This window comes from Humulus lupulus, chromosome 7 (genome assembly GCF_963169125.1).
Source record: "Humulus lupulus chromosome 7, drHumLupu1.1, whole genome shotgun sequence".
NCBI classification, from domain to species: Eukaryota; Viridiplantae; Streptophyta; class Magnoliopsida; order Rosales; family Cannabaceae; genus Humulus; species Humulus lupulus.
Genome location: NC_084799.1, coordinates 19,156,267 through 19,174,382, shown reverse-complemented (window position 1 = coordinate 19,174,382; position 18,116 = coordinate 19,156,267). Strand labels below are relative to the sequence as shown.

The 18,116-nt window shown below is 34.3% G+C and overlaps 1 protein-coding gene across 1 annotated transcript; it reads left to right on the top strand.

The window, feature by feature from the left end:
- The first annotated feature begins 12,792 nt into the window (after nt 1-12,792).
- LOC133790857 (sugar transporter ERD6-like 5) lies at nt 12,793-17,491 on the top strand. Its single transcript, XM_062228674.1, has 18 exons — nt 12,793-13,011; nt 13,175-13,237; nt 13,318-13,407; nt 14,242-14,301; nt 14,504-14,569; nt 14,669-14,734; nt 14,838-14,913; nt 15,198-15,262; nt 15,507-15,599; nt 15,743-15,820; nt 15,912-15,996; nt 16,085-16,128; nt 16,219-16,281; nt 16,365-16,424; nt 16,511-16,564; nt 16,646-16,705; nt 16,827-16,941; nt 17,030-17,491. The coding sequence occupies exons 1-18, from the start codon at nt 12,850-12,852 to the stop codon at nt 17,167-17,169; spliced, it is 1,440 nt and encodes a 479-aa protein (XP_062084658.1). The 5' UTR covers nt 12,793-12,849; the 3' UTR covers nt 17,170-17,491.
- Nucleotides 17,492-18,116: the final 625 nt, after the last annotated feature.

Sequence of the window (18,116 nt, the reverse complement as noted above, 5' to 3'; positions counted from 1 at the left end):
ACATTTAATAAATCCATTAAATTTGTAGTTTATATAAATATGCTAATTGTTTTGACTTATTCAACTTTAAAAAGTAAACACTACTTATGTGCCTTTTAGGTTAATTAGCTGTTGTATATTTTTAATTTAAGTTTTATAATTAGAGTTAGGGGTATTTGCAACATAAGTACCCAATATTTGGGGAAAATATCCGACATAAACCCAATCTTTTTTTAGCGCGTAAAGTATCCAAAGTCAATAAAACTGTAATTCCGTCCAATTATGTTACTTAGGGTTCTATTATTGTATTGTTAAGGACACGTACAAGGCCCAGAATAAAACCACATTTTAATTTCTTTTAAAATTAAAAAAAATAATTAAAAATACATTTTAAATTTAATAAAATTATATTTTTAATAAAAATATTAAATTTGATTTAATTTAAAATCTTTACTAATTAAAAAATATAAAATCCTAAAACAAACAAAAATTAAACTTCACTTTCCATCATCATCATCATGGACAACACTCAAACTATTAACCAAAAATTTGCCCCACTTTGTACATCATGGAAAACTTCATCAATCAAACAAATTGCCCCAGTTTCAAACAACCTAGGGATCAGATCGAATTCAATCCCTTCCACATCCATTTTCATCACCACAAAATCTTTCTCTGTAACAGTGTCCTTAAACCAGTTTGCAAAATCAAAGCCCTGAATCTTATCCACCTCTCCATCATATCTACCATTGGAGTTCACCTGCTGCATTTTTCCGTTCGCTGGCTGAATCCTACCCATTCCTCTGCCTTTATCCGTGACTTTATCACCTGGGTGACGATTGATTTCGAAAGACAATGTCTCATTCTTCACCCAAGCCGCAATGACAGCAAAGTGACAACCTTTTTCTTCTTGTACTCCCTCATGGAATGTTATCATCGAACGGTATCCAATGGGCCTCGCCGTTTATAACCAAGGGCTTCGAAGCTTTCTTAAAAATCTCGACGGAGTCCGATACGCCGATCTCCTTCAACGCAAATACGTCTTTCCCCTTCGGGGTTTCAACGCAGAGCGACTTCGATTCCGGCGAGAGGTATCCGTGAGAGATCAGATCTTGAAAAACAGAAGAGTAGAAATTTGCAGCCTTAATCCAATCCTTACTCGTGTACAAGTCATGTCGGAGTACGAACCCCGACGTAGTAGTAGACGGAACGGAAACGACGTCACTAGAGATTATAGCAGAAGACCCACTGCCGGCGTTGGACATCACAAAGTTCAAATTCTCCACATTTTAGTGCCAGGTCGATGGCGAAGAGACCGAGCATGGTGGTCTTGGGATGCGACGTGTAAATATTGGAAACAATTGATTTATTAATTGATGAAGAGCCTTTAAATAGGCGTGTACATTACAAGAGAGAAGAAACTAAAACTACTGATATATACGAAATGTAAGGAAAATATTGACTAAGCTATTAACAAACAAATAACAATAAGATATGTATAAGAGAGATAAATAAGGAATACACAAAACTACTATAGCTAAAGGTATGCTACAGACTGTTACAGTTTGACTGATAACACCTGGCAGTATTATCCTTCTACACGCCCCCGCAAGACGGATGGCCTTTCGGCAAGACCGATCTTGGAAAAAAAATCATGAAATCGTGTTCTGGCAAGTGGTTTCGTAAGTGCATTTGCAAGTTGGTCTTTGCCAGAAATATGTTGAACTCGAAGTGAGCCACGTTGAACCTCTTCTCGAACAAAATGGAACGCTAAAGCCAAATGTTTCATACGAGAATGAAACACTGGGTTTGCACAGTAATTCGTTGCCCCCAAATTGTCACAGTATATGCTAGGAACTTGCGGAATATGAACAGCCAACTCTTGGAGAAGATATTTTAACCAAAGTATTTCAGCTGTCGCAGATGCTACTGCACGAAATTCAGCTTCTGTTGACGAACGAGCCAAGCTTTTCTGCTTCGTAGAACTCCATGAGAGAGGATTACGACCTAAGTAAACAATGTATCTAGTAGTTGACACATATGAATCACGATCTCCAGCCCAATCCGCATCGCAAAAAGCATGAAGTTGAAGAGGAGAGTTGCGATGTATAACTAAGCCATAATGAGAAGTACCATTTAGATACCGTAACAGCCTCTTGAGTGCACCATAATGAATTTTCTGTAGGTTTATGCATAAATTGCGAGAGACGATTTACAGTAAAAGCAACATCAGGTCTAGTGAGAGAAAGATATTGAAGACTACCAACAAGAGCCCTGTACTCAGTTGGATTATCAAGTAGCGTACCATCATTGAGTGTCAGAGGAGGATGAGTAACAATGGGAGTGGGAACTGATTTTGCATCCACCATTTTGGCACGTTCAAGAAGATCATTGATGTACTTTCTTTGACACAAGAATAAGCCATTTGAGTGAGGTTGTACCTCCACTCCAAGAAAATACGACAAGGCTCCCAAGTCTTTTAAAGAAAATCGATTCGCAAGTGTAGACAGGAAACTTTGTAGTGTTGAAGAAGTCGGACCCATGATGATAATATCATCAACGTATACTAGTAGATAGAAGTTGACATTACCATGATTATAAAGAAAAAGCGATGAATCTGCCACTGAGTTGCGAAAACCAAAACTCAATAAGAAGGTACGTAACTCCTGATTCCAAGCCCTAGGGGCTTGTTTAAGACCATAAATTGCTTTCTTGAGTTTACAAACATGAGTGGGATGATCTTTGCCAATGAAACCAGGAGGTTGAGACATATAAACATCTTCAGTAAGGTTACCTTGTAGGAATGCATTGTTGATATCAAGTTGCCGTATCGACCAACCATTAGTAACAGCGAGAGACAACATGAGACGAAGAGTGGTGGGCTTGATAACCGGGCTGAACGTTTCAGAATAATCAATTCCAAATCATTGATGAAAACCTTTGGCCACTAGTCAAGCCTTGTACCTTTCAATGCTACTGTCGGGTTTGTATTTGATATGATAAACCCATTTGCATCCCACTACATTTTGAGAGGGATGATAAGGTACTAGCACCTAAGTACCATTGCGAATGAGAGCTGCATTTTCTGTGGTCATGGCATCATTCCATTTAGGATCCTTGAGAGCTTGAGTGATATTTCAAGGTTCACAAGGTGAAGAGGCAGCAGTAGTAAGATAATGCACATACTTGGGATTGGGCTTTGTGATGTTATTTTGTAATCTTGTAACCATAGTACGAGAAGGAGGAGGAGGAGGTAGTGGTGGTGGAGAAGTTGGAGGTGAAGGTGATGATGGCAGAGAAGGCGAAGAGGAGGCAGTAGGAGAGGCATTTGGTGATGGTTGTGGTGTTGTGGCTTGTGCAAGTGGGGTATTTGTATGATTTTCAATAAGTGGATCTATTGGTGGAGCAGTGGGTGGAGTAAGTACAGTGAGTTGGACATTACACCACTCATCCAAGGTAGTGTGAGAAGATGGAGTAGGTGTAGAAGAGAAGTTAGTGTATGGAAACACATTTTCCACAAACTTTACATGACGAGAAGTGTAGATTCTATTTGTGGGAGAATGAAGATAGTAGTATGCACTTTGAGAGGGAGAGTAACCAACAAAAATGCAAGGGAGAGACCTATTATCAAGTTTGTGAGTCGCATATGGCCGAAGCCATGGGTAACAAAGACATCCAAAAATTTTTAGTTTGTGATAATTTGGAGCATGATCAAATAGGCATAAAAATGGTGAGTCATTGTCAAGTGTAGGAGTAGGGAGGCGATTTATAAGATACGTTGCTGTAGCAAACACATGAGGCCCAAATGTCAAGGGAAGATGAGCATGAGAGAGTAATGCAAGACCAGTTTCAACTATGTGTTTGTGACGACGCTCCGCAAAACCATTATGTTCTGGCGTATGAGGAGGTGAGGTAAGATGGGAGATACCATGTGAGGTTAGGTAGAGATTGAGTTTTTCATATTCCCCCCCATTATCAGAAAAGACTTGTATTATTGTTTTTTGAAGAATTTTTCAAGTAGACCACGAAAACGAATAAAGGTCTCAAAGGTATCTGATTTCTTTTTAAGAGGATATAACCATGTATATTTAGTAAAGTGGTCAACAAAAATCACATAGTATTTAAAATTGTCATGAGAGTAAATAGGAGATGACCATACATCAGTGAAAATTAATTCAAGAGGTGCACTGGAAGTAAGAGAAGAAGTAGAAAAAGGCAACTTGTGACTTTTATTGAGATTGCAAGAATTACAATGAGACATTGAGAAATATGAGATGGAAAGGGAAAATTTATTATTTAAAGTCCTAAGAACTGAATTTGATGGATGCCCAAGCCGATGGTGCCAATCGTGAATGGGCTTTTTGAAATTGGTGAAGACTCGAGGAGGACCCGGGTTCCACTCGTAAACCCCAGCCTTAGTTGGTCCTTGGAGAAGTGTTTTCCCTTGTACACATTCCTTAACACGAAAAAGAAAAGGTAAGAATTCTATTGTGGTGTTGTTTTCTTGGCAAAATTGGGAGATAGATAATATATTACGAGAGATAGAGGGAACATGTAATACATTAGAAAATTTAAAGAGGTGGGAAGGAGTAGAGATAGAGAAAGAACCAATATTAGAGATTGGAAGAGAAGAACCATCTCCTATGATTAATTCCTCAGTCCCATCATATGGAGCATGAAGAGAAAGATTGTTGATGTCATTCGTCACATGGTGGGAAGCTCCACTATCAAGAAGCCAGCCACCCAAAGAGGAAGCGGCAGCCGTTGCCATGTTCGCTTGAGGAGCTTGATAAGAAACACGACCAGCTGGAGGTGCTCGTGCTTGTGTAGGTGTTGGGATTTGAATCGCAGGGAATTGAGCCTTAAACATAGGACACTAATTTAAGGCATGACCTTGAACCCGACACCATTGACATTTGCCAAGATATGGTCGTTGTTGACGAGCTGGGTAGTTTTGGCGCGGAGTAGGCAACAAGGCAGGTGGAGCAGCCCATGGCTTGTTTGTGGTAGAAGGTGATTTAGGTTGGGCAGCCATGGCTGTGATGGGGAACACAGAAGAGGAGGGAGTCGATGATGGGCTTACAACAAGTTCCTTCATGATCAATTTTTCATGTAGTTCTTCAAATGATATTACTGTATCACGACCATTAACAACATCAATGACTGATTTGTAAGCTTCATAATCGAGACCTTTAAATTTTTTTTCAACAATATCGTCCTTATCCATTGGTTTTCCCATGGCTGCAAGTTGATCGGTGCATTGTTTTATTGCTTGCATATATTCACTAATTGTGAGAGATCCCTTGGTTAATTTCTCCAAGCGATCTTTGATTTGCTTGAGGTGACCCCTAGAAGGGTTAGCATAAGTAGATTTAAGAATTGTCTAGGCTTCATGGGCAGTGGTAGTTTGTGTAACGACCCAAATTCGCTAATAAGGCTTAAGGGCCTTGATTAGTGTGCCAGGAGGGCAGGTTGGGATTTATGTGTGATTTTGTGAGTTAAATGCATGGTTATGATTTAAAGCATGTTATATGGCTATTTGTTTAACTGAGATGCATGGCTATGTTTTCTAGTATGCATGTAGGCCCGGATCGTGTTAGAAGGGCGTAATTGTAATATTTGGCCATGTTGGGCATAACTGTATTGATATGTGATAATTGTATTCTGTGAATTGTACCACGTGGGTGTGGTTTAATTATGGTGATGCACGTGCCGAGACGGTCCTAGAGAGCTAGTTAACTCAAGGGTCACAACGAGATTTCTATACCCAGCTCGGGAGGAGCCTAGGGGTACTTTGGGAATTTTATGGTTAAGTTGAGATTTAGCGGGTAATGGTTATTGGAGATTTAGTAACCTGGGTAACCATTAGTTACTGCTGTGGGTAACAAGTTTTAAGGTAAAAAGTGGTAGAAATGAAATAGAAATGAAAAGACTTAAGTGTCCTTTGAGGTTTAGCTAAGGAGGATTAGTAGGAAAGGGTAAAATGGTCATTTGGCAAGGGTTATAGAAATTTTGCAGCTGGGATTTAGGGGTATACGGTTTGGGCATTTATGTCACTTGAGGCTTGATAGAAATTGAAGAGAAGAAAGAGAAGGAGAAAGAAGTTAGGGCAAGAAGAAGAAGAGAAGGAGAAGTGGGAGTCTAGGAGGAGATCAAGGACTTTGTGTGGGTTCTCCATTTGAGGTAAGGGTTTTATACACATTTAAGTTTTGATTTGTAAAATCTAGAGCTTGAGTTAGTGAGTTTGAGTTTTTGGTTTGAGTTGCTGAAAATGGGAATCAAGGGGTGGATTCTTGAGTGTGTTGATGTTTTGGCCTTGTATCTAGTGCCTATAGGTTGTTAAGTTGTTCATATGAAGCTTGGAATTGAGTTTTGGGGTTTAGATATTGGTTTAGGGTGATTTGGAGAGGTTGAAGCTCGGGAAAACGCGAAGGAAAACCCAGAATTCTGGGTCTGCGAGGGCGTGCCGCGGCACGGGTTTTGCTTGCCGCGGCGGGGAGCCTCTGGTTCCTGGGTGCCGCGGCACAAGGCTAATTTCAGGATGGAATTTTTAGGCAATTTTAGGCCTTTGCTCCGGGAGTTCGGGGGATGTCTCCGGGGTGTTGTTTTAAGGTTTTAGAGGTCCCGAGAGTGCGGGATTGGTCCCGGGAAGTGGTTTTGGGTTGATTAGTATTGAGGGATGTTTCTTGTGTGTTGTGACTAGGTTGTTGGTGAGGCTCGTGCTAGAGGACCGTGCTCGCGGCTTTAGTGCATCAGGAGGCTCGGAATACAGGTAAGAAAACTATAACACCCGTAGGATAGGGCGTGGGCCCATAGTGTGATTGCCGGGCACGGCCCTATATTGCATGTTGCATGATGAGATGATTGCCGGGCATGGCCCTATATTGCATCACATGTTAGGGTGCAGATTTAAAATAAATTGGCATATGTTTGAATGTTGCTTGATTTATGTTATGTATGTTTGTAATGAAATGAACGGCAAGGGCCGAGTGTGGCGTAGGCCGGGTACGGCAGTGGAGCCGGAAGTAACACCTAGCACATGGGATGCTATAGTCAGGGCGGGGCCCGGTGGATACATGAGTTATCCTTACGGTGAGAACCGATACCCCAGGGCTTTGGTAAGGTTTCTGGGGCGGCATGGCCGTGTTTGCTTAGTCTAATGGTTGACTTGTTTATTTGTGGATTATCTGTTATGATAAACTGTATACATTGCATATGTTATGTTCTGCATGAGTTTTCTTGCTGGGCTTCGGCTCACGGGTGCTCTGTGTTGCAGGTAAGGGCAATGACTGAGTCAACCAACCATGAGTACGGAGAGCGTGAAGCGACGCGTACATGTTTGGCCTGCCCGACTGCTTTGGTTGGGGGTTTATTCGAAAATGGCTGTAATAATCTATGATTTTATGATTAATCAACTGTAAACTTATTTCAATATGTAAATAGTTTTCAAACCTTATTTTGGGATCCCAAGTGTTTAATACTAGAAGCTTTTTAATGAAACGTCGTATTTTCAAAGATTACAGCCCTAACTTTTAATTAGTCACACTTTTGTTTCAAAACCTCGGTTAGCGAGTTCATTGCACACTGTTTTGTCTTAAAACTCACTTAGTAACGGCTCTAAGGAAGTAGGGCGTTACAGTTTGAGAGACAAGAGGAACAAGATCCTGAGAAAGAGTGCCGACAAGTGCGCCGAAGACAAGTCGATCTTGGCGGAACCAAGTTAGAGCATCAGGATTGGCCGCCGTGACGTTATTGGTGGTAATATTAGCAGGAGGGGAAGGGAAAGTGCCATCAACATATTTATAGAGATCATGACCCAAAATTTGTGCTTGGAGTTGAGTTTTCCAGGCTAGATAGTTGGTAGATGTGAGTTTGATGGTATTGGGAAGGTGAAGAAGAATGAAAGGCTTGGTGGGATCTCCAGCATTGTTTAATTGATTGGTGGCCATAGTGATGAATTGAGAAAGACAAAGGAAAAAAAATTTAAAGATCAAAAGGCTCTGATACCATGTAAATATTGGAAGCAATTGATTTATTAATTGATGAAGAGCCTTTAAATAGGCGTGTACATTACAAGAGAGAAGAAACTAAAACTACTGATATATTCGAAATGTAAGGAAAATATTAACTAAGCTATTAACAAACAAATAACAATAAGATATGTATAAGAGAGATAAATAAGGAATACACAAAACTACTCTAGCTAAAGGTATGCTGCAGACTGTTACAGTTTGACTGATAACACCTGGCAGTATTATCCTTCTACACGAAGGACATGGAGATCTGAAGAAGAAGAAGGGGAGGAAGATGAAGAATAACTGAAGAAGGGGAAGAACCAAAGAACAAGAAGAGGCGCGTGACGGAGATCGCCGTCCATGAGCTCTGTCGTTGTGGCTTGACTCCCTCGCTGTGGCTTGCTAGTGCCGAGGAAACTTGTTGGTGCCGAGGAAGAAGAATAGGCTGTATGGGAAGGTGAGGGAGAGGGGGAGATATAGATCGAGGGAGAGAGAGAGGTCACATAGTTTTAGGATTTTTAATTTTTAATTTTTTTAAAAGTTAAAATCAGATTTAATATTTTTATTAAAAATATATTTTTATATAATTTTATTAAATTCAAAATTTATTTTTTAATTTAAAAAAAATAAAAATGTAGTTTAATCTGGCCTTACACGTGTCTCTAACAATACAGTAACGGAACCCTAAGTAATAGAATTAGACGGAATTACAGTTTTACTGACTTTGGATACTTTACTTGCTAAAAAAAAATTGGGTCCATGCCGTGTATTTTCCCCAAATATTAGGTACTTACATCGCAAATATCTCTTAGAGTTATTATACCAAGCAGAACAAGATTTGATTATATTAATATTAAATAACTATTTAAACCAAATATATCACCTATTTCACTTTAAAAAATTAAGCGTTAATCTATTTTACACTTTTTTGTATTTTTACGAGCTTCCAAATTTTCATTCATAGCTTATTGCTATGATGTCTAATTTTCATTTTTTTTTATATTATATATATATGGAAGACTTCTCAATGGTTATTACCCATAAATGGGTACTAACAATTACGATGATGTGACAACATATTTGGCTTGTATAACAAGTCACCAACAAGTAAATATTTTTTTTCTATATTAATTTCAAATTTGATTTTTTTTTGCCATAATTAATGGTGTTTTCAACCAATAAAAAACACTAGCTATATTTAGAAATTGACATATATTTGAAAAATGAAAAAGTTTACAATATCATATTTTCATAATAAATACACATTTTTCATCAGGTAACCCTTCCAAAAATTTGAAAAAATCAAAATTTATTTATAGAAATATTAATTAACAACTATAAATATGGACCATTGATCTTAATCCAATGGTTAATGTTAAAGTAACCATCCATGGGTAGTAACCATTAAGAGTGCACCCATATATATATATATACTAGTGAATGGCTCGTGCCTAAGGCAGGAGCAACCCATTGACAATGCTACTTTTCTCTTGCGTTTTGCTCCTTGTCAGAAGACTAAAAATAATTTCAAAATGAATGAGTAAAAAAATATATTTGCGTTTTGAATTTTTGTACGTGAAGAAAGTAAATAATAATATAAACAAATAATTCATAATTAATAATTAGTTTCTCTTGGGCTTGAAAATTGAATTGAATAAATTACTTATTGAATTTAAGTTATTATTATTATTATTATTATGTATTTTTCCACTCCTCTGGTTATCTGACCATTTTTCTTTGTTTAATAAATTCATGGTATGTGAAAAGATAACTTAGTTGTAAACTAATATTTTTCTAAATTTTTCATGAAACTATTTACAACCTCACAAATAGTTTACTAATTTGGAAGAAATAAAATGCCTCATTCTCCCATTAAAAAAATAGTAATGACTACATTGGAAATCAATAAATTATAGATATAATTATTCTTAAAAACTTTAATGAGGTGTAAAGTAAAACTTAAATGAGGAGATTCAATAGAAAAAAAAACTAACACACTTATTACATTAATATAGTCAATTTATTTAAATGATGAAAAAAGAACACATTTTAATTACTTAATTTAAAAAAAATACTATTAAAAAGAAACCTCGATACAAAATAAGAGAAGAAGGGAAATAAAAATAATAATGAAAAATAGAAATATTGGAATAAATTTTACTGAGTAATTAATTTAAGAAAAAACAAAAGTATACAATGATAGTATAAAAACATTACATGATGGATGATGGTTCTCCATAAAAAAAAAAACTTAACAAAACAATAAAATGTAACAAAAAATATAACAAGTAAATAATATTAATAATAAAAGATAAGTGTCAAATTTTTATTTATTCAATAAAAGACAAAATAATGTAATATATAGTGTCTATACGTGTGATAATTTTATAATTAAAGAAATATAAAAAAATAAAAATAAAAAACATAAAAGAAGGATGTGCAATTTATCACAAAAGATGTTGGTAGTGAAAATTCTATTGAACAAGCCCAAATTTGGGTTTATACATGTGTAGCAACTAATTACTTTGGCAACAAAAGCCTAATTGAAGCTATCACCTTGGCATTAAAATTTTATATTTTATATTGCTATAAAATATTAAAGATAGAAAATTTAATAAAGAGACAAAATAGAATCCAACATGTTATCTGTGTGTGTATATATATATATATATATAACACAAGAAATTAACTATTTCAAATTAATTTTTTATAATTGAAAAAAAGTTTCAAACTATTTTAGCATATATAACAAATATATATATAGTATAGATATATAGGAGATTAGTTGTAAAAACACATACCTTCCATTAAATTAGATCATGTTATAAAATCAAGATTTTAGAGAAACAAATAAATATATATCCTATTGTAAAGTTATAAAAATAATTTTACATATATAATTAAATGAGATTTATGAGCATATATATATATATACATATATTTTTTAGAATCAATTGAAAATCCATCAATTAAAAAAAATTGTGTAAATATAACACATGGTGAATGGTGTGTGGTGAATGGTGTGTGAATACTAAAGCAGGAAGAACCAGTAGAGAAACAGTCTAAAGTCTAAAGATAGTGAGATGAGAAATATATAGTTAATGAGATATATTAAAAACAAAATAAAATTTGGTGATAAATTACAATAAAGTCGCTAGAAGAGGCTGAAATAGATGGAATAAAAATACTCCAAGTAAGAATGTAGTATACATATATATATATATATATGATAAGATACAACTAATAATTATTTAATAATAAAACTGTTTAATAATATATATTTCTTAAATTAGTAAAAAAATGGTGAAAGAAATCAGCAGAAAAAATGAGTAAATAATGAATATGTGAGCCCAAATGACTGCTACTGTCACATCAGCCTGTCTCTTGTCACATCAGCCTGTCTCTTGCGATTCCATGTGGATCGGGATATAATTCAATCGGGATGTCTAGCTTTTTTTCTTCTATTAGTATTGAATCTTTGATGACATCTGATAACTTAATTATTACGCCTACCTTATAACGTAATAGTACTAGCACCGAGTGATCTAAATTGTTGGATTGTAACCGTCCTGTGTGGATATATATATAAATATTTATTTGGACAATTTTTTTACAGACCTTTGCTTACAAGTGGTAACATTTTCAGTATTTTTGGATTTATGATTAGTTTTTTGTGCGATTTTTTTATAGCTATATATATTGTAGTTATTTAGAATATTTATAAATTTTAAAAAAATTCTAAATAATTTACCATACTAAATACTAGATTTAAATATGTTACTTTATACGTGCATAAAAAAAATTAGTCACGCGTGCAATAACACGTTTGAAGTTAATTTTTGGTATTATAAACTATTTAGAATTTTTTGAAAATTTACAAGATGCTCTAAATAACTACAATATACACAGTTATAAAAAAAATCACGCTAAAAACTGTTCACGGATAAAAATATTGAAAATCCTACCCATAAGACTTAAATAAAGCATTCCCCAATATTTATATCATGTGTCTATTTATATAGATGAGGAAGGTCGTGCCCCACCTACTTTCTACTGCTATATAATATAACCTGTCTTGATCTTCCAAGGTTCAACTAAAATGATTTTGAGTATTTTCATTGGCCAAACAGACTTTTTGGTATTGTTTTCTGTTTTTTGTTTTCAAAGTTGTGTTCTCAGAAATAAGAACAGAAACTGTTTTTGTAGTTTTCAAAAAACAAGAGGTGTTTGGTTAATGTTTTCTAAATATAATTTTTTAGTTTTATTTTTTTAAAATCTTAAATAAAATATTAACAAATATATTTACAACGAAAAAAATATTTTAAAAGTTTGTAATAAATAATGAGATAAAATAATTTGAAAAAAAAATGATGAAAAATAAGAAATGAGAAAGTAAGGAGAGAAAATTTGAAGAAATAGAAATTGAGAAGAGAGAAATTGATCCAAGAAAAAATGAGAAAGAATGTGATGAGAAAGAAAATGATGTGAGAGAGAGAAAATGATGTGAGAGAAACCGAAAAGATAGAAACTAATGAGAGAAAAAATTATGTGATAATAAATGATATTAAATAATAATAAATAAATAAATGATATGAGAAAAAAAATAAACAAATTTTTTTTGAGAATAACAGAAAACAATTTTTTATTGTTCTCAAAATTTTTTATATTTTGTAATTTTATTTTTAAAAATTATTTTCTGAAAACAAAGTCAAACCGCTCAACTTGTTTTCAAAAAACTATTTTTAGGTTTTAAAAACAAAAAAACATTTTTTTAGCTAAGGTGCCAAACACCCTTTAGTTTTCCTTTCCTCTATAATCTTCCTGCTTTCTTGTTAGACTTTTTAGTAGAGAAAGAATGAAAGAAAGACTATTGGGAAATTCAACTGTTGATGAGGATGAGGCGAAGCCCAAAGAAGATGTTCATGGGCATGGACATGATGATGGCAACTCTGCTACTCCTGTTGTTGTTCTCAGCACCATGGTCGCCGTCTGTGGAGCTCTTGCCAATGGCTGCATGGTAAAGTACAATAACATAGTTCACATTTCTCATGTTTTGCTTCTAGTAACACCTCCTTTGACCTGATAATTAAGGTTCAATGATCATTTATAGTGACCTACTTCCTGTTACTCGAGAAACAAGTTACATAAACAAAGAGTTATTATTATGATTGGCCTTGCAGTCTGGATATTCCTCACCTGCTCAATCTGGAATCATGGAAGACTTGGGCCTCTCTATTGCAGATGTATGTATCCAATTCATTGAAGATCCTTACTTTTGATAAAGCTTTTAGCCCTTTATTGACAACCTTTCTATGATGTGCAGTACTCAGTTTTTGGTTCAATAATGACGCTTGGAGGTATGGTAGGAGGACTAGTAAATGGGATATTAGCCGATCTCATAGGACGCAAAGCTGTAATAATTTTCTCTAAGCCCTTTATTCTAGCTTTTTCTTTGTTTATCATTTCTCGTAGAAGCCCAACTTCATCCTTTAAAATACCACTCCAAAACACACATTTTTCTATTTTACATCTAGGTTTTACATTATATCATACATCAAATTCTCTATATATTTCTCTACATTATTTAAATATTATATTTTTAAACATATTTTATTAATTAAAATAAAATAAAATAATTAAAAAAGAAAGAAAAATAATAAATATACACTAAATGCGAGAGAGAAAGCTTATAAAGAAAAATAATAATATTAAAATATTATATAAAAAAATATGTAAATGTTTTGTAAATATAGATATAGATTAATTGAAGTTTGTGCATAACTATTATAAATATATATATAAAAGTATTTTTGTGAGTTTTAGCTACATATTATAGAGAAAATGTATTACAAAATACATCACCAAAATATATAATTTATCTCAAACTTTTACATTATACCCAACTTCTCTATTTTTTCTCTATATCATTTAAATATTATATTTTAAAAAAAATATTTTATTCATTTTAAGAAATAAAATAATTAAATATAATAGTATCACAGTTATATATATATATATATACAAAAGTTTATAAAAAAATAATAAAATATTTATATCTTGATGAATAGTGTTTCACTACATATAGAGAAATATTATTCATTTAAGTAAAAAAAATATAAATTTACATCACTAATTGGAAGACTATTTAACCATTTTTTCTCTATATTATAAAAAATTAGACATTTTAGCTCCTCCGTTGGGATTGCTCTAAGCAAAATCTGTAATTTGTAATTATTTTTTGGCGCAGACAATGTGGTTCTCTGAAGGATTAATCACTGCAGGTTGGCTTTCTATAGCATTTGGAAAGGTAACACTCTTCCTCCTCCTCCTCCTCAAAATACCTAATACCTCTGATTCTTTCTCATTTAGTTTTGTAGTTAAAATTTCAAACTTAGCATGAGATTCAACCAGGTTTTACAAACATATTACAAAGTCATTCAAATCAAATACTTATTGGCAGCAAGTGTCATCAGTACTATAACACTTTTTAAAATCATCTCTTGTATTAGAATGCTTGGTGGCTGGACCTTGGAAGATTGTTACTTGGCTTTGGACATATGCTTAATAGCTACACGGTAATTTCCTTGATGACTTATCATTTATGTTATTTTCTTCTTAATTGCTTACATATTTATACATAATAATTAGCTAATGAATGCCTGTTAGCTCTACAGGTACCTGTATACATAGCTGAAATAGCCCCCAAGAGCATTCGGGGAAGTCTTGCTTCTTCAAACCAGGTACTAAGTTGGACCTTATGACAGCTAAAAGAAAGACTCAACTCCATAGCCCTTAAAAAAGCTCCATACTTTCATTGATATTACATTTTGTTCAAATGTGCAGTTAATGATTTGTTTTGGGATTTCTTTTATGTACTTCATTGGGAATGTTGTTAGCTGGCGAACCTTGGCTATTATCGGTAAACCATATTTTGTTTAGCTTTACTTCATCTGTACAATAACAATGGCAGATTACAAGTTCCTCAAGGTCTCTGCAATTAACATCTCTGTTACAAAAACCCTTGTTCAGTACGAAAATTCTCTAGCTGTTCCTACAAGCCTTAAGAGCTGAATTTAAGTAACTCAAGGTTACTCCAAGAATGTTGACTTGTGTTACAAGAATTAACTCTACAATATGAATTGAGTTTGCTCTTCCTTTTTCATAATTTTGCTGTTTTTCTTTGCTAATTGATTTTGTTTTCAGGCGTTCTTCCAGCTGTATTGCATATTTTAGGATTGTTCTTTGTTCCCGAATCTCCAAGGTGGCTGGTAAGTCAAAAAAAAAAAAAGAAAGCAGAGGAAGAACCTTACATATATTCTTATGAATTCAGCAGATTTTTTTTTTTACATTATTTTCTGTTTATATCATATTTGTTTTTAAATCATTTCAGTAAGATGAGTAAATATTATTTTTTCTCTCCTTTCTGTCATTTTTTTCTTACTTATTAAAGCATGCATATACCAGTGAAGAGAAGAGTTAAATTCAGAATCTTCAAATAACTGTAATCAACAGGCAAAAGTCAGTAAACACAAAGAGCTTAAAGCTGCATTACAGAGCCTTAGGGGGGAAATTGCTGATGTCTCTGGAGAAGCCGCTGAAATTATAGTAAGTCCTTCATCTTAATATCATTAGACAGCAGTTTCAAACAAACTAGTGGGAAATTGTTTATTATTTCTATTTACTAAGCTGAAGCATTGTTTTGGAAAAAAAAATTAAATGAGCAACATGGTGCCCCAATGTTGTGGCAGGAATATACAGAGACTTCTCAGCAAAACTCAGAAAGGATTCTAGATTTATTCCAGTGGAGACATGCTCATCCACTCATTGTGAGCATCCTTTTACAAATTATCAAAGTTTGTTGGAGATATAATCTTTTCATGAGGTGCCTGAACTTCTTTTCCCACATAATTGGGTTAGGTTGGAGTTGGGCTGGTGGTACTGCAACAACTTGGGGGGAACCACGCGATTCTTTTCTACTCTAGCTCTATTTTCTCGAATGCTGGTATGTAAAATCCTTTAGTTCAGCTGCAACAATTTAATTATAAAATACACATTAAACATCATAGAAGTTGAATCTCTATCTTTAACAGGCTTTTCAAGTAGTGTTGGAACTATTTCAATGGCTACTATCCAGGTACATGGGTTTTATTCATAATATCTTTGGATTCATGGGCATGGAAAATTATGCAACACATATCTCAAGTTTACATGTGTTCAATTGCAGTTGCCTGCTATTGCACTGAGTGTTCTCATGACTGATAAATGGGGAAGACGACCACTTCTAATGGTAAAAATAACATCAAACTTGTTTTCCTTGAATGTTCTCATATACTATCTAAATTGATAGCCATGTTTCTCCAATGAGTGCAGTTTTCTGCAGCCGGAACATGCTTGAGTTCCCTTCTTCTAGCCCTGTCATTCTTATTTCAGGTATTTCAAAAAACCTTAAACTTGTGGAATATGCTTTATTGACAAGCGATCATTCTCTAATGCTTTAGTTTCTTTCTTTTGTACAGGGTTTCCAGAACATGCACCACATCACTCCCATATTAGTGTATATTGCAATAATGGTATAAATTATACACTCATTCATGACATATTAAGCAATTATTTTAGAATTTATGACAGATTGAGATTGTTATTGCATTCAGGGTTATAGTATAGCATTTGTAATGGGCATGGCAGGATTACCCTGGGTTATAATGTCAGAGGTAAAGTATCTTTTTGCCCTTATATATCTTCCGCTTTGAAAATTTAGTAGAAAAAAGCATGAGATGATGAAAAAGTATTACCTTCATTGTTGATCATACAAATGAGTTTTGCCATGATCAGATATTTCCTATAAATGTTAAGGGTTCGGCTGGAAGCCTTATGACATTGACAAGTTCCTTATGTTCCTGGATGGTTACCTATAGTTTCAATTTTTCTATGGCGTGGAGCTCCTCAGGTACAGCTACTAAAGCAGTCACTCGAGTGTATCTTTTCAATGTTCTTTCTTTGGCACATGCATTAACTTGTAATCTAAGCTACTGCAGGAACCTTTTTCATATATGGAGCCATCTGCGGCTTAACTGTTCTATTCATTGCAAAGCTTGTGCCGGAGACTAAAGGGCGAACGTTAGAAGAGATACAAGCTTCAATCACACACTCTAGTCCATATAATTCAGAAACGTAGAAGTTGTTTATTCTGGTTTGACTGTTGTGTGTGGTTGAATGTATAGTGTTATATTATTTTATAATATAATGTAATATTATATTATTTTATAATATAATGCTTTAGATTAAATAAATGTGACAAAGAGTGTCACATATTGTAACATATAATAGAGAGTTACAATATTTAGATATATGAGAAATATCCAAATATGTAACATATTTGGTGTTACAAATTCAGCTACAAAATTGTAACCTCCAAATATTACCTTCTATTGTGTAAATTTGTTGTTACACAATATTGAGATGAATTTCTTAAAGTCATATGTGAAATGGTTGTTAGAGATATGATTTTAACCCCAATAATGTGTTTTGGGGGTTACAAAATCAATTGGGAGGGTGTTGGAACCGTTTGGGAAAACAGCACAAAAATATGTGCAGTCGCGGCCTGTGGGATAGAGAGTAGTGGCCGTGGCCATTGATGTCCCTGGGCGCGGCCACATGTGCATTTTCTGACCAAATATTTTCAGTTTTTTCCAATCTTTTTGAACGGTTTCAAAAATCCAAATAACTCCCGAATCTCATTTGGGCGCAGCCACAGGTGCATTTTCTGACAAAATATTTTCAGTTTTTTCCAATCTTTTTTAATGGTTCCAACTTCCAAAAATCTAAATAACTTCCAAAACTCATTTTTAATTCCATAAACATTCAATTAATCATTGGTAACAGCCATAAGGTAGGTGAAATTTGAAATTCAAAGGGTGTTTCTAAACTCTATAAATATGAGCCTATTGCTCACTTGTAAGACACAATTTTTCTATCCACTAGAGTACTTGGCTAGAAACGCCTAGAGGCTTGATTATTCTAGAAAGCATTTCCAAAATCTGTGAGAGATCCCTTAGTGCTTGAGTTAGGGGGAAATAAGCTTTTTGATAAAGGTTTCAAACTTTGTTCAAGTTGGTAATCCCC

Bases quoted from the DNA above. Each gene is read 5' to 3' on its own strand.
- LOC133790857 (XM_062228674.1), top strand. From the start codon at position 12,850: ATGAAAGAAAGACTATTGGGAAATTCAACTGTTGATGAGGATGAGGCG. The intron at 16,282-16,364 runs GTAAAAATAACA...CAATGAGTGCAG, and splicing joins GAAGACGACCACTTCTAATG to TTTTCTGCAGCCGGAACATG. The intron at 16,425-16,510 runs GTATTTCAAAAA...TCTTTTGTACAG, and splicing joins CCCTGTCATTCTTATTTCAG to GGTTTCCAGAACATGCACCA.